The following is a 17119-nucleotide window of genomic DNA, read 5'->3' on the forward strand; positions in this document are numbered from 1 at the left end:
GGGTGATCACGGGACGAGGGGAATGGTAGCAGCCCCGACGCCCCGGGAACCTGGCCCCACTCACCGCCATCTTGGGATGAGCCTGGAGGCGGGGCTGGGGGTGGAGCCCTGGCGTGGGGGCGGGACCACATGCTTATGGCCCCGCCCCAGCCCTCGCCGGCCGGCCCCGCCCTCGCAGCGAAGGTGGCTGCCGAAGTGGGCGGGGAGGTCAGGTGACCCGGCTGGCGTCCCAAAATGGCGGCAGTAGTGGCGTCCGGAAGGCCGCGGCGGCGTCCGGACTACTGAGGGGGGCCCCGCGTGGCTGGTGGCGGGCCGGCCGAGCCCAGGGCCGGAGGACGGGCGGCCGCGGCCTCTGTGCTCCTCGCGGCTGGGGCTGGGCCGTGTGGCGGCGGCGCCGGGGGATGCTCGTGTTGGACCCGGCCTCTCCCTCCTCAACTTAGGGCGGCGGCTGGCTGGGGCCCTGGCTCCCGGGCCATGGCGCTAAGGGAACTCAAAGTGTGTCTGTTGGGGGTGAGTGTCGGTGGGTCCGGCCGGGAGGGCCGCGGGAGGCCGGGTGGGCACGGGCCCCAGCGCCCCCACATCTCCGCCTCCGTCCGGGACGCGGACCCTCCCAATCCCGGAGCCGTCCCGCCCACCTTGCTGCACGGTCCTGAAGACCCTGAAAGGCAAGAGGAACCCTCCTCTTTCCCTTCCTTGGAGCTCTTGGACTTTTCCGGCCCCCCAAGTGCATACAGTCCCCTCTGCCTCAACATTGCAACTAGGTTAATAGCTTTCTCCCAACTTACTAAGGTACTATTTGGGAGTTGACCAAGTCTCCCAAAGTAAAACCAGTAACATCGTTCAGGTTTTACAAGCAGCCTTAGGCTTCTTTCTGTCTCTTGGATGTTTTTGAACTTGTGGGATACCCCTGACACTTCCTAAAAAGTAAAGTAACTTTACTTTACTTTTGGAGCAAGGAGGGTGTTCACGTCGTGAAGCTTCAAAGACTTGAAGCTTCAGCTTCCTGTCTTGTCAGGGCAACTTGACCATTTCTGAGGTCGATGCTCTCCTTCCTGAGTTTAGTGCCTTAGAGATTGAAACACATTCTAATCACTAGTCTTATTTGCCCCCAAATAGGGTGGGGCTAGAATTCATTTAGGGATTACTCACGAAGTAATGAAATTCAGAAACTCTGAATTCAGTATTTCAGACTTTACTAATATTTGTTAAAAACCAAGTGGACTTGTCACTTTTCCAACAAGCAGAAACTTCAGGGCTTTCAGAAGGTCCTAATGTCTCTTAAAAGTGCAGAATCTCTCAGAATACATTTCGAAATCACCTTAATTATTCCACTAAATTTTTATGAAAATGGTTTTTTTGCCCCTCAACTTATAAAATTTAAACATTGAGGATGATTTTTTTTATACAAATTCTAAACTTGGCCAGGTATGGTGGTTCACATTGTAATTTTAGCACTTGGGAAGCCTAAGTGGGAAGATTGCTTGAGGCCAGGAGTGCTAGACCAACCTGAGCAAGAGTGAGACCCCTTGCTACAAAAAATAGAAAAATTAGCCAGGCACAGTGGTGCATCCCAGTAGTCCCAGCTACTCTGGAGGCTGAGGCAGGAGGATTGCTTAAGTTTAGGAGTTGGAGATTGTGGTAAACTAGGCTCCACTGTATCCTAGCCTAGGCAATAGAGCAAGACCCTATCTCAAAAAAAAAAAAAAAATCTTGAACTTATGACACAAAGTAGTTTCCTGGGTCTGTAAGTAGTTAAACTTTTTCTCAGACACATACCATGTTCTCTTTCAGGATACCGGTGTAGGTAAATCGAGTATTGTATGGCGGTTTGTGGAAGACAGTTTTGATCCAAACATCAACCCAACAATAGGGTAAGAGATTAAGTTTATTTATCTGAAGATGCATTGAAGTGCCTTCCAAATAAAAACTGTGTTGCTGGTATAGGCCCTACCATTTTACACAATTAACACATTCAGAGTCACTGATTTTCATGTCTCCAGGAGGACTTGAAAGAATCTAGGGAGGATTGGTGTATTTTAGGAAAAACTTCAAAATGGAAATACGAATTAAGGCCAGGGTATCATGTCTCACACCTAATCCTTGTACTCTGGAAGGCGAAACAGGAGGATTGCTTGAGCTCAGGAGTTTGAGACCAGCCAAATTCCACAAAAAATAACAGAGTGAGACCCTGTCTCTGTAAAAAATAGAAAATTTACCTGGGTGTGGTGATGTGCCTCGGTAATCCTAGTTACTTTGGAGGCGAGGGCAGGAGGATCACTTGAACCCAGGGGTTTGAGGTTGTGGTGAGCTATGATAATGCCACTACACTACTACTCAGGGCCACAGAGTGAGACATAGAAGCTTCTGTCTATAAATACCAACAGCAGTTACACCTGTGAAGAGGGAGCTGTAAACAGGTTCTGGTACTGTTCTTTCAGGTGTGTCAACAAAAAGATATTAAGATGGTTTTAATCCTTCCTGAAAAGAAGGGCCAAACCCTTCTTACACATTCTTTTACTGAATTAATTAATTAATGTTGAAAAGTAAGGTTTTTTGGGGGTCTGATGATTTTTATGGATCTGTATTTGGGTAAGTGCAATTGATAGTCTATATGTTTTTGACTCTGTTAAGGAAACCAGAGCATTTAAATGTCACAATACTAATACTTTCTCTGTGTGACAAGCTGTGTTTTATAGGTTTTAATACTTTGTTAGGCTTGTAAAACTAAATAGCTGTTGTGCTTTTTTTTTACTATCAAACTCCCAATCAAATGGTTGCTTTCGTGTAAATTTCCATCATTTCGTGTAAATTATCCATCATTAGGATAAAATATGCCTTTGTGCTCTTGCAGATCATTTTCTAATAGAGAAATATTTTATAATCCACAAGGAAAACTGCCATAAGATTGTTTCCTGAGAAGTTACAGGCTCTTGTTTAAGTTTGTGTACTCTATAGCTTTTGTCTACATTCTTAAACTCCATGGGTTTCCAACACTGAAGGCCTGGGGATAAAATTCACCACCACTATTTCTGCAATTGAAATGTTTTTCAACATCTTTCAAGAAAAAATTGGGTATGTCAGTATTTAAAAAATGTGACCTAATCCTCCTCAGGGCTTGCCTGTTACTACCTGCATGAGAAAGTGGTGATTGGGAGTGATAGCGGGTAGTCCTGGTGATTGAGTGAGGGATGTACTTCACAGTGAGTCAGAGCTGAAAGTCCAGAGCCCACAAGGTACTCAGCCACCACTTTGGCTGGAAGTGTTCTCTCAAGGGAGGAGAAAGAAAAATGGAGGGTGTTTTGTTGATCTGGGAGGCCCACGGCCCTGGCCATGGCTCCCACTGCTCCGTTTGCCAGTGGCTCCCAGTCTGCCACAGACTTGTGTTCTTGAGCCTCCTTTAATCCACTCTCTTCCCTAGTCTTGACTCACGTCTTAAAAGGAAAGAAAAATACAAGCTTTCTTGTTTGTTTGTTCTCCTCTATCCTTGTTTCATGTTCCTCGACCTCAGGAGGTGGCTTCCTTCTTCACGACCAACTCCCCACACACTCTTGGGCTCTGGAGCCCTACCTCTTCAGCAGCTACCCCCTCCTTCCCCAGCCCAGTTTTCTGGTTCTAACCTTCGAACATGTTCCTAATCTACCTGCTTCACTGTAAGAGCACCATTCCCCAGCCTGCCACTCAAATGGTGGAACTTCTGAAAGAGAAGTTATCACTTCCTCAGCTGCTTCATCCCTCAGCCCTCTGTCATCTCTGTTCACCCCACCATGCTGCAGATACCATCTTTCCTTGGTACCAGTTCCCGTCTAATAGCCAAAGCCAATGACTTTGTGTGTGTTGTGTGACTTTATTTATTCTTGGAGTATCTACCTGTGTAGCAAGTGCTAGACTGCGTGCTGGTGATGTAGCCCAAAGGTCTGCAAATTACAATTCATCTAACTTAGAAGGTTGTTATGAGAATTGAATTAAAATACACAAAAATTAGTGAGAATGGTAAGAATGCGTTATTTCTTACTACTTATTTTTTACTAAACTTACGACATGTTGAACTTTATATGAAAGGAATTAAACTACATACTTACACTATCTGCTTCTTTCCAACCTTGTGCATCTAATAGTTCATTTTCCTCACTATGAGGTAAGTATCTCGTTGGATGAACATAGCAGAGCTTATAGATTCTACCTGTTGAATATTTTGTTTCTTGTTTGGACATTTGAGGCTATTACAGATAATTCTGCTAAGAGCATCCTTTTTTTTTTTTTTTTTCTTTCTTTTTGTAGAGACAGAGTCTCACTGTACTGCCCTCGGGTAGAGTGCCGTGGCGTTACACGGCTCACAGCAACCTCTAACTCTAGGGCTTACGCAATTCTGTTGCCTCAGCCTCCCGAGCAGCTGGGACTACAGGCGCCCGCCACAACGCCCGGCTATTTTTTGTTGCAGTTTGGCTGGGGCTGGGTTTGAACCCGCCACCCTCAGCATATGGGGCCGGCGCCCTACTCACTGAGCCACAGGCGCCGCCCGCTAAGAGCATCCTTATACGTGTCTTTTGTGCCCGCATCCATGAATTTCTTTGGACCGTATGTCTAGATAGCTGGCAGTAGAATTGCTGGATCACAAGGAACATGTATCTTCAACTCTGATAACTTCCAAAATACTATAACAATTTACAGTCCTACCAGCAGCCTATAGGAGCTCCAGTCGCTTCCTGTCCTCTATAGCATTTGGTATAATCAGTCTTTGTTTGCCGTTTTGGCGGATGTGTGGTAGTATCTTGTTCTGATTTTAGTTTCTATTCTCCTGATGACTAAAGCTATACTTTTTTTCATATGTTTATTGGCTATTTGGTCAACTTTTGTTAAGTACTTGTTTAAGAATCTCACTCATTTTTCTATTGGCATTATATGTATATGTTGGCAATAGAAATATGGCCATTTTCTTATTGATGAGTATTCATTGTGGGTGTTTTCTGGACATCAGTCATTTGTTGGCTCTGTGGATGGCAGATATTTCTCTCTATAACCTTTTCCTTCTCTGAAGGGTCTTTAAATGAACAGGGATTCTTTTTTTTTTTTTTCCTTCCATATTCTAAATTTATTTATTCATTGTACTTAAGGCTGGTGGTGTGGTGGTTGTTTAAGAGTTTGGGTCTTGCTGTAGCTCCCAGGCTGGAGTGCAATCATGCGATCATGGTTCACTGCATCCTCAAATCCCTAGGTTCAAGAAATCCTGCCTCAGCCTCCTGAGTAACTGGGACTACAGCATCACTGTGCTGGGTTAACATTTTTAATTTTTGTAGACCTAGGTCTTATCGTGTTGCCTGGACCAGTCCCAAACTCCTGGCTTCAAGCAGTCCTCCTACTTGGGCTTTTCAGCGTGCTGGGATTGCCACTTGTCCAAGGGTTCTTTTTATTTTTTTTTTAATTGGAACATGATAATTATAAACATTTATGGGATACATAGTGATGTTTTGATACATATAATATGTAGTGATCAGACCAGCATATCCATCATTACAAACAATTATTTCTTTGTGTTGGTAACATCTAATATTCTCCTTCTAGCTATTTAAAGCTATATATCAATATTTTTCAACCTTTTTTATCTAACGGCACTTTGAACCTATAGTTAAACTGCCACAGTACACTTAAGTTGATCAAAAAAAACAAGAGTAGAAAATAATTCAAGTAATCTTTAAAAATTTTCATTGCACACATGTGGAAAATCACTGCTATGTATTATTAATTATAGTCATCCTACAGTGGTATAGAATAGCAGCCCCCACCTTTTTGGCACCAGAGACCTGTTTCATAGAAGACAGTTTTTCCATGGGGCAGGGGCATCAGAGATGGGACAGGAGAGGGACCTGGTGTGATGGAACTAATGGGGAGCTGCTGTAAAACAGATGAAGCTTCCCTTGCTGACTATCCCCACTCACCTGCTGTGTGGCCTTGTTCCTGAGTTTCACCAAGGCGATTTTTGTGTAACCGTGGGGGTTGGGGACTCTAGGTATAGAACACTGGAACTTATCCTCTCTAGCTGTGATTCTGTGTCCTTTAACACATTTTTCCCTATCCCCCCTTTCCCTCTACCCTTATCAGCTTCTAGTATTGTCTGTTTGGTTTTGTACTTCTAAGAGATAAACTTTTTTTAGCTTTCAAGTCTGAGTGAGAGCAGGAGTGCTTAACTTTCTTTTCCTGGTTTATTTCACTTAACATAAAGTTCTCCTGTTTTATCTGTGTTGCTGCAAAGACAGGATTTCATTCCTTTTTGTGGCCAAATAGTATTCCATTGCATGCATGTGCCGCATCTTCTTTATCCATTTGTCTGTTGTTGCACATCTGGGTCGATTCTGTGTCTTTGCTATTGGTGCTGCAGTAAACATGGGTACAGAGGTCTCTGCGATATACCGACTTCCTTTCCTTTGGATGAATGCCCACTTGTGGGATCGGTGAGTCCTATTTGTAGTTTTTGAGGAACCTCTATACCGTTCTCCATAGTGTCTGTACTAGTTTACATTCCCACCAATAGCATTTGTTATTTTTTGCTGTGTTGATAATAGCCATCATTGCCCCAGTTAGTGAAGTTGAGTATTTTTCATGTATTTGTTGCACATATGTTATGTTTTCTGTTGAGAAATGTCTTTTGAGGTCATTTGCCCATTTTTTAATTGAATTGTTTGGCCGTTTTTGTTTTGTTTTGTTTTTGTAGAGACAGAGTCTCACTTTACTGCCTTCAGTAGAGTGCCATGATGTCTCAGGACTCACAGTAACCTCTAGCTCTTGGGCTTCAGCGATTCTCCTGCGTCAGCCTCCCGAGTAGCTGGGACTACAGGCGCCTGCCACAACTCCTGGCTATTTTTTTTCTTGGTTGCAGTTCAGCCAGGGCTGGGTTTGAACCCGCCACCCTTGGTATATGGGGCCGGCGCCCTACTCACTGAGCCACAGGTGCTGCCCCTGTTTGGCGGTTTTTTGCTGATCAGTTGTTGGAGTTCCTTGTATTTTCTGGGTATTAATCCCCTGTTGGATAAATAGCATCCAGATACTTTCTCCCATTCTGTGGGTTATCTTTTCACTCTGTTGAATGTTTCCTTTACTCTGCAGAATGTTTTTAGTTTAATATCCAACTGTTGCGCTATTTATTTTTGCTTTTGTTACCTGAATATCCAACTATTGTGCTGTTTATTTTTTCTTTTGTTACCTGTGCTTTTGAGATCTTATTCATAAAATTCTTTCCCAGAGCAGTGTCCTGAAGTGTTTTTCCTTTATGTTTTCTTCTAGTAGTCTTACATCTTTGATCCATTTTGAGTCGATTTTGGTATAGCGTGAAAGGTGGGTCTAGTTTCATTCTCCTACATATGGATATCCAGTTTTCCCATCACCATTTACTGAAGAGACTATCCTTTCTGTCATTTCCCCAATGAGTGTTCATGGCACCTTTGTTAAAAGTCAGTTGGCTGTGGATAATATGGATTAATTTTGAGGTTTTCTTTTCTGTTCCATTGGTCTACGTGTCTGTTTTTATGCCAATACCATTCTGTTTTGGTTACTACACCTTTGTAGTGTATTTTGAAGTCTGGTAGCATGGTGCTGCCAGCTTTGTTCTTTTTGCTCAGGATTACTTTGACTATCCAGAGTCTTTGTGATTTTTTTTTCTGGATATCCATCCGTACTTATTTCGATAGAGATTGCATTTAAACTATGGATTTCTTTGACTAGTGTGAACAGAAGTTCTTACTTTTAATGTCCATTTAATCTGTCTTTTCCCTTATAGGTAGAACTTTTTATGTCCTGTTTGAGAAACTGGTTTACCAAGGTTATAAAAATATTTTTTTGTTATCTTATAGAAACTTAATTTTGTTTTTCAGATTTAGCTGTAAAATTGACCTGAAAATAATTTTTGGATGAAGTGTTAAGATAAAAATGAAGTTGTAGGGTTTATTTTGTTTAGTTTTGTAGTTTAATTCTAAGAAGGAAATCCAGTAATCGTCGTCGGTTGTTTTTTTTTTTTTTTTTTTTTTGCAGTTTTGGCCGGGGCTGGGCTTTAACCTACCACCCCCGGTATATAGGGCCGGCACCCTACTCCTTGAGCCACAGGAGCCGCCACCCCCCCTTTTTTTTTTTAAAGATCATTCATAACCCATTGCTTTATATTGAGCCATCGTTGTCATAAATTGAGCGTTTGTATTTATAAGGCTCTTATTTGTATTTTTAATTGACTGTGTGTTTTAATTGACTTTACTGAAGTACTTTTGCATGCAAGAATCTGTACCCATTTTAAGAGAACATTTTAATGAATTTTCTGTGACATCAAGATGTAGAGTAATTGCCTCACTCCAGTAGGTTCTTTTATGTTCCATCCTATTTGATCATATTTCTGCTCCTGGCTGCAGGCAACAATTGGTAAGCTTTCTGCCACTGTAGATTATATTTGTCTTTTCTAGAGTTTTGTAAGAATGCGTACTACTTAATGTACTTTCTTGTGTCTGGATAGTGTTTTTTGAAATTCATCCTTATTTCATGGGTCAGTAATGCTTTCTTTTTTATTTATTAGTATTCCTTAACAGAAGACATAACATATGGGCAACAAATATATGAAGAATACTCAACATCACTAATTATCAGAGACATACAAATCAAAACCACAGTGAGGTATCAACTTACCCATTTAGGATAGCTATTGTCAAAAGACAAAAAGAAAAAATAGGCTCAGCGCTGTAGTACAGTGGTTATAGCACCATCCACATACACCGAGGTTGGTAGATTCGGACCCGATGCAGGCCAGCTAAACAACTGCAACAAAAAAATAGCTGGGCGTTGTGGCGGGCACCTGTAGTCCCAGCTATTTGGGAGGCTGAGGCAAGAGAATCACTTAAGCCCAAGCATTTGAAGTTGCTGTGAGCTGTGACACCAGGGCGACATAATGATACTTGGTCTCTGAAAAAAAAAAGTGCTGGAAGAGATGTGGAGAAAAGGGACCTCTTATACACTGGTGTGTAAATATTTTCTCCCATACTTGGGTTATCTTTTCACTCCGTTGACTGTTTCCTTTGCTGTGTGAAAACTTTTTAGTTTGATATACTACCATTTGTTGTTTTATTTTGGTCTGAGATTTGTTTCTATTAGTTTTTGTTTATGTGTGAGGTAAAGGTCATGTGTCAATACAGTCTTTCTAGCAACATCTGTTAATATTGAACTCGGCATTTATTGAATTAAATTACCCTGGCACCTTTGTCAAAAGTAAATTGATATATATGTGTGGGTTTATTTCTGAGTTTCCTGTTCTTTTCCATTGATCTATTTGTCTGACCTTATGCCTGTACAGTACTGTGTTGATTGATGCAGATTTATAGAAAGTCTCAAAATCTGGTAGTGTTCATAATCTAGTTATATTCTTATTTTTCAAATCCTTTGGCTCCTCTGGGCTCTTTGCTTTTTTTTTATATATAAACTTTAGAGTCATGATGCCCAATTCCTCAAAAGAGCCAGCTGAGGTCTTCGCTGTGAACACATTGAGTCTGTTAACTTAATTTGGAGGGAACTCACATGTTAACAATACTGTATCTTAGATCCATGAACCTAGTATAGTCTTCATTAATTGAGGTCAGTGGTTCTCAACCTTCCTAATGTCATGACCCTTTAATACAGTTCTTCATGTTGTGGTGACTCCCAATCATAAAATTATTTTCATTGCTACTTCATAACTGTAATTTTGCTATTGATTTGAATCGTAATGTAAATATCTGATATGCAGATGGTCTTAGGCGACCCCTGTGAAAGGGTCGTTCGACCCCCAAAGGGGTCATGACCCACGGGTTTAGAACCTCTGATTTAGGTCTTCATTGCTTTTTATCAAAGGTTTGTTTGTTTGTTTGTTTTTACAGCTTTTGGCTGGGGCCGGGCTTGAACACGCCACCCCCAATATATGGGGCTGGTACCCTACGCCTTGAGCCACAGGCGCTGCCCTTTATCAGTTTTTTAGTCGTCACAGTACAGGTCTTGCACATATTTTGTTAAATTTATCTCAAAGTACTTCTTGGCTTTTTATGTTATAAATGGTTTTTTTTATTTCAATATTCAGTTTGTTACTAATATGTAGACACATTATAAAATTGATTTTTGCATATTGACCGTGTATCATGTAAGTTAGCAACTTCTGTTAAATTCGCTCAGGCAGCTTTTTTGTAGATTTCTTGGGATTTTCTTAGGTACAGAATCATGTCATCTATGAAGTTTCACTTCATTCTTTCCAATCTCTATACCTTTTTTCTTTCTTTTATTTTCCTTCTTGCACTAGGTAGGTAAGAGCTCCAGTACTGTGTTGAGAAGTGGTAAGTGTCAACATCCTTGCCTTTTACTTGATCTGTGGGAGAAATCATTCTATCATTTACTACTAAGTTTGGGACTATTTAGGTTTTTTATAGATGCCCACTATCAGATTAAGGATATTCCCTTCTGTCCCTGAATTAATAAGATTTTTTTAAATCAAGAATTACATTGAATTTTAATGGGTAGTGTTTTGTATTTTTACCTATTCATACGCTTTTTCTTTCTTAGTTTGTTAAAATGGTGACTTCCAATCATTGATACTATAATGCTAAACCAATCTTGCATTTCTTTTTATATATATATATTTTTTTTTTAATTAAATCATAAACACATAGATCATGCAGTCTTGCATTTCTAAAATAAATTTCTCTTGGTCGTTATGCGTTAACTTTATACATTGCTGGATTTGATTTACTGAAATTTTGTTAAGGATTTTTATCTCCACGTTCATAAGGGATATTGGTTTATAGTTTCCTGTAATATATTTCTCCAGTTTTGTTATCAGGTCATCATCAAATGAGCTGGGAAATGTTTTCTTCCACTTTTTTGGAAGAGTTTATATAGAATTGATTTGTTTTTTCCTTGAAGGTTTGGTAGATGTCACAAATGAAGCCATCTGAGCAAGGAGTTTTCTCTGTCAAATATTTTTTAACTACAGACTGAATTCCTTTAATAGAGACTGTAGAGGCCTAATCAGGCATCTGTATCTTGAGTAGCTTTAGTAGTTTATGTCTTTCAAGGAATTTATCTGTTGTATCTGTTGTATTTTAATTTTATTGGCATAAAGTTGTTTATAATATACCTGTTATCATTTTCATATCTTTAGGATCTGCAGCAATAGAGCCCCTCTTTCATTCTTGATAGTAATAATTTTTGAGTCTTCTCTTTTTCCTGATCTGTCCACCAATAAGTCTATCAATTTTATTGGTCTTCAAAAAAAAATAGTTTTTCATTTCATTAACATTTCTTTTTTCCACTTCACAGATTATTGTTCTTGTGTTCATTTTTTTCTTCCTTTAGCTTATTTTGGCTTAATTTGTTCTTTTTCCAGTTAAAGTAAAATCTTAGGCAATTGATTTTAAGATTTTTTTCCTGGTATCGACATTTAGAACTATAAGTTTCCCCCTAAGTGTTGGGTTAAGTAAATCCCACAGATTTTGATATGTTGTGTTCTCATTTGCATTTAGTTAGTTCCACCTATTTCTAATTTTCCTTGTGGCTTCTTTGACCATTGGTTGCTTAGATGTATGTTTTCTAATTTCCAGTTACTTGGAGATTTTCCCAATATTCATTTTTTTTTTTTTTTTTGAGACAGTCTCACTTTTGTCGCTCTGGATAGTGTCCTAGCATTTATAGCTCACAGCAACCTCAAACTGTTGGGCTTAAGTGATCCTCTTGCTTCAGCCTCCCAAGTGGCTGGGACTATAGGCTTCTGCCACAACACCCTGGTAGTTCTTAGAGACAGAGCCTTGCTATTGCTCAGACTGGTCTTGAACACCTGAACTCAGGTGATCCAGCCACCTCTGCCTCCCAGAGTGCTGGGATTACAGGTGTGAACCACTGCACCTGGTCCAGATGTTGTTATTGTTGAAACAGAATGTCACTATGTCACCCTTGATAGAGTGCCTTGGCATCACAGCTCACAGCAACCTCAAACTCCTGGGCTCAAGCAATTCTCTTGCCTCAGCCTCCCAGGCAGCTGGGACTACAGGCACCCACCATAATGCCTGACTATTTTTTTGTTGCAGTTATCATAGTTGTTTAGCTGACCCGGGCCGGGCTCGAACCCACCAGCCTCCAAGTATGAGGCTGGCACCGTAACCACTGTACTATGGGCCGCTGAGCCTGGTCCAGATATTTTCAATTATTGATTTTTAATTTAAATCCATTGTGGTCAGAAAACACACTGAGTATTATTGTAGACTTTTTCATTTAACATTTCTTTAATGGCCTAAGATAGGGTCTGTCTTTATGATGGTTCTGTGTGCACCAGAAAAGAATGTTTGTTCTGCTGCCATAGTGTAGTGTTGCGTAATGTTAAATAAGTCGGCTTATTAGTAGCATTGATGAAAGGAGTGTTTGAAACAACTTTAACTGAGGATTTTTTCATTTCTCTTTTTAGGTCCAGTGGGTTTTTGCTCCATGTGTTTTGAAGCTTTTCTGTCTGAGGGAATGTGCATGTGGCATTGTTGTGTTTGCTTGATGGCTTGACACTTTTACCATCAGGGACTGTCTCTCTGCCCTAGAAAGAGTGCTAGTTCTGAATTCTACTTGTTCTGATACTCTTCAGCATTCTATTTGCATATCTCTTCTCTTAATCTATTTATAGCTGTATATTTCAAGTGAATTTCTTGTGGACAGAATTACAGGGTCCCCTTTTATATCTAATCTGACAGCCTCTGCCTTTTAATTAAAGTATTTAGACCTGCACTGTCTAGTATGGTTGTACCTAGTCACATGCTAAAATTAAAAAATTGTATCTTCAGTCATACTAGCTACAGTCCATCCTCATCACAAAGTTCTGTTGTATAGCACTGATTAGACCATTTTTGTTAATTATAACTGTCACTGTGGTTTGCTTTAAATCCACCACTTTGCTGTATTTTTCTCTGCCCAATGTTAATGATTTCATTTTATTTCCACTATGGTCTTGTTAGCTCTACCTCTTTAATTTTAGCACTTTAGGGATTGTGCTAGGGTTTATGACGTACTTTTTCAATGTATGTTCAAATAACATACAATTTCACATATAAGAATTGCAAGGAGCCTTCAATTTCCCTTCTCCTGTCTCTGCGCTGTTGTCATACATGCTCTACATGTTATGAAATGTACTTTTTTTGGCCTTAACTAGTTGATCGTATCAGAAACGTTAGTCATCTTTTTGGTACTCTTACCGCCAATATCACAATTTCTTAATTTCTTTGTAAAATATTTTAACATCCAGTGCTGTGAGTTTTTTTGTGTTATTCTTCAGGAATGTCTTGGCTGTTCTTGACCTGTTACATTTCCATATAAACATTAAAAATCATCTTGTCCATTTTCACACACACCAAGAAGACACTTATTCTCACTTTCTTTTTGGTTGTCATTGCATGGAATTGGTTGATTGACTTGGAGAGAAATGACATCTTTATAATACTGAATCTTCTATATATGAACATAGATTATCCTTCCATTTATATTAGGATTCTTTACTTTCCCTGTCTTTTGGGCTCCTCTATGTAGTAGGCTTAGATATCTTTCGTTAGGCTTATTCCGGGGGGTTGGCATTTTTAGTGAAGTTTTATGCTGTTAATGTGGTAAATGATATTGTTTTGAAATTTTCATTTCCTTTTCACTTGTTATATACAAAAATATAACTTTTTCTCCGTTTTGGGGATTTTTTTTTTCTTTGTGGGGGTGATGGGTTTTTTTGAGACAGGGTCTTGCTAGAGTGCCGTGGCTGCATCACAGCTCCAACCTCTACTCCTGGACTCAAGAGATCCTCCTGCCTTAGCCTCCTGAATAGCTAGGACTACAGGCATGTACCACCATGCTGGATTAATTTTTAGTGAAGTCAGGGCCCTTGCCCAAGCTGATCTCTAACTCCTGAGCTCAAGTGATCTCTTGCCTCCCGGAGGACTAACACAACTTATTCTTTAATTTGTATGCATTGACCACACAGAATTTACTTATTAATTCATAGAGGTTATATATGCGCATTCTTTTGTGTTTTCTATGTATACTTTTATATCTGGGAATGGGTTTTTTTTTTAATCTTATTTTTAATTCTCAGACTTCCTATTTCTTATTTTATTGGCTCAGGTAGCATCTCAGTACAGTGTTGAATAGAAATGGTAATACTGGGTATTCTGGTCTTTTTTTTTTTTTTTTTTTTTTTTTAAGAGGTAGAGTCGCATGTGTTACCTGGGCTGGACTCCTGAACTCCTGAGCTCCAGGACTCAAATGATACTTCTGCCTCCACCTCTTGGGTAACTGGGACTACAGATAGGTGCCAGCATGCCTGGCAGGAGTGCCATTTTTGTTTGCTGGGATTTTTTTTTTATTTTTTATTGTTGGGGATTCATTGACGGTACAAGAAACCAGGTTACACTTATTGGATTTGTTAGGCAAAGTCCCTCTTGCAATCGTGTCTTACCCCCAAAAGGTGCGGCACACACCAAGGCCACACACCCCCTTCCCTCTCTCTGCTCTGCCTTTTCCCACCCCTCCCTCCTTCTTTCTCTCTCTGCTCTCCATGGATAATGGTTGAATTTATCAGAATATTTTTCTGTGTGTATTTATCTCATGATGTAATGTCTCTTCTATGTTCTTGATGAGATAAATTACATTGTTAAATTTTCATGGAATAAATCACTTAGGACATGACATGTTATTTTTATGTATCACTAGCTTTAATTGGCTGTTATTTTTTAAGATTTTTATTTATATTTGTAAATGAGATGGTCATGTAAATACCCCTTTTGTAATATCGATGTCAGTCTTGCTATCAAGGCTATACTTGCTGTATAAAGCTGGATAGGAAACTCTCCTATAAAAGAAATTTTATAAAATTGCTCTTATTCCTTCCTTAAATGATTAGTAAAATTCATCAGTATTGCTATCTGGCAATACTTATTGCTATTAAGTTGTTCTTATGTAATAGAGTTTAATAAAGGAGTCAGTTTCTTTCATAGTTTTAAGATTGTACTCAGATTTTTATTCTAGTGTCTAGCATATGGTCGATCTTGGTAAATGTTCCATGTTTGTTTAAAAAGATGGTATACTCTGCAGTGTGTTCTGTGAATAGAATTAGGTCAAGCTTATTAATCATGTTCATTTTTTCTATTATCCTTGCTGGGTTCTTGGTCTACCTGACTTTGAAAGTTACTAGGCGAAATAGGTTAAAATCTGCCACTATAGTTGTGAATTTATTTCTCTTTTTCATTGTCAGTTTGTTTTTTTTTACAGCTATATTAGGTACATACAAATTTAGAATTTTATCTTACTGGTAAAGCCAACCTTGTAACATTGTGAAATGTACTCTTCTAGCTCTGGGAATATGTTTTGCCTTGAATTCTGATTTGTCCATTATTTGCTATAACAACCCTATTTCCTTTGGTCAGTATTTGCATGGTGTCTCTTTTCCCTATTTTTTTTTTTTTGTTTTTAACCTTTCTGTATCTTTATATTTAAGGTGGATCTCTTACAAGCAGCTTATGATTTGATTTTTGATAACATATTTTCCATATATTCACCACCCTAATCAAAGTGCAGAAATTTCCATCACCTTAGGAAGCTCCTTCTCTGAGCCCTGCTTCCCATAAGCAACTGCTATTATGATTTCAAGCACTTTAATTTCTGTATTCTTGAATTTCACATAAGTGAAATATTACAGATGATAGTCTTTGGTTCTTGATGTCTTCCTCATGAAATGTTTTGCAGATTGAACCTTACTGCGTGTATCATAGTCTTTTTTAAATCGGGTTGTGGTATTCTCTTATATGAATAGGTTACAGTTTGTTTACTCCTTCTTCTGGTTGTAAACATTGAGGTTGTTTCCACTTTTTAATTATTGTGAATGTAGATGATGTGAACATTCTTCTGCAAATCTTTTTTTGGACATATGTTTTCATTTCCTTTGGGTAAATAACTAGAAATGAAATTGCTAGTTGGTGGGGTAGGTATGTATACATATAGCTCACTAATAGATTAAACAGTTGTCCAAAATAGTTACATCATTTGCCCTCCCACTAATAATACATGGAGTCCCAGATGCTCTTCAAGGATGTCCTTTTTTTCCATCTGCTGCACATTGGAAGAATAAGAGCTTCTTATGTCTGAGACCACACATTAAATACACAAACACTAATGAAAGCTGATGAGCAAAAAATGCTTCGTGCATACTTTTTGTGATATCCAACACCACAGATAAGCAAAAAAAGTTCTCACAGAATTATCATGTGGCCCACGAGCCGCAGGTTGGACATTCCTCCTCTACATCCTCACTGATATTTGGTGCTGTCTTTTTAACTTGTCAGTCATACTAGGTATAAAATGATACCTCATTGTGGTTTTCATCTGCATTCTCTGAATGACTAATAATGTTCAACATCTTCACAGATACTTGTCATTCCTATGTCCTTTATGAAGTCAAGTTTTTTGCCAATTTTTAATCAAGTTTTTTGTCTTTTACAGATCTACAGAAATTCTATATATATTCCAGATATAACTCTTGTCCAGTCTATTTATCGTGACTATTTTCTTCCATTGAGTGGCTTACCTTTTCATTTTCTTAATATCTGGTGTAGTTTTCATGTTAATGAGGCCCGTGGTATCCATGTTGTCTTTGATTCATGCCTTTTATGTCCTCTCTAAGTAATCTCTGCCTGCCCTAAGGTCACAAAGATATTCTACATTTTCTTCCAAAAGCTTCATAGTTTTAATTTTACATTTAGTTTTCTAATCTGTCTCAAATTAATTATGTGAGCTAGTTTATCCAGTTATGTTAACATTATTTGTTGAAAGGCTTTCTTTTCCTCATTGAATAGCATCAGCACCTTAGTCAAGAATTATTATATAATATTGACTCTTTTGATCAATGAACATGGTATATCTTTCCATTTATTTAGATCTTCTTTAATTTCTTTGCACTTTAGTAGTAGTTTTTAATGGTGGAAGTCTTAAAAGTATATTTGTTAAATTTTTTCCTACATATCCATTTTTTTAGCTATTATAAGTAGAATTCTATTTTTTTTTCTTTTTTTTTGAGACAGTTTCACTCTGTCACCCTTGGTAGAGTGCCATGGGGTCACAG

The 17119-nt window shown here is 39.0% G+C and overlaps 1 protein-coding gene across 2 annotated transcripts in view; it reads left to right on the plus strand.

The window, feature by feature from the left end:
- Positions 1-201: 201 nt before the first annotated feature.
- Positions 202-17119, plus strand: part of RAB22A (RAB22A, member RAS oncogene family) — a 51457-nt gene continuing 34539 nt past the window's right edge. The window contains exons 1-2 of one of the 2 annotated variants that reach the window (XM_053574222.1): positions 202-510; positions 1792-1871. In XM_053574222.1, the coding sequence (XP_053430197.1) occupies positions 475-510; positions 1792-1871 (116 nt within the window). In that variant the 5' untranslated portion in view covers positions 202-474. The remainder of the gene's footprint in view (positions 511-1791; positions 1872-17119) is intronic. The other variant, XM_053574223.1, reaches the window with a different exon arrangement.

The sequence above is a fragment of the Nycticebus coucang genome, chromosome 21, assembly GCF_027406575.1.
Source record: "Nycticebus coucang isolate mNycCou1 chromosome 21, mNycCou1.pri, whole genome shotgun sequence".
Taxonomy (NCBI): domain Eukaryota; kingdom Metazoa; phylum Chordata; class Mammalia; order Primates; family Lorisidae; genus Nycticebus; species Nycticebus coucang.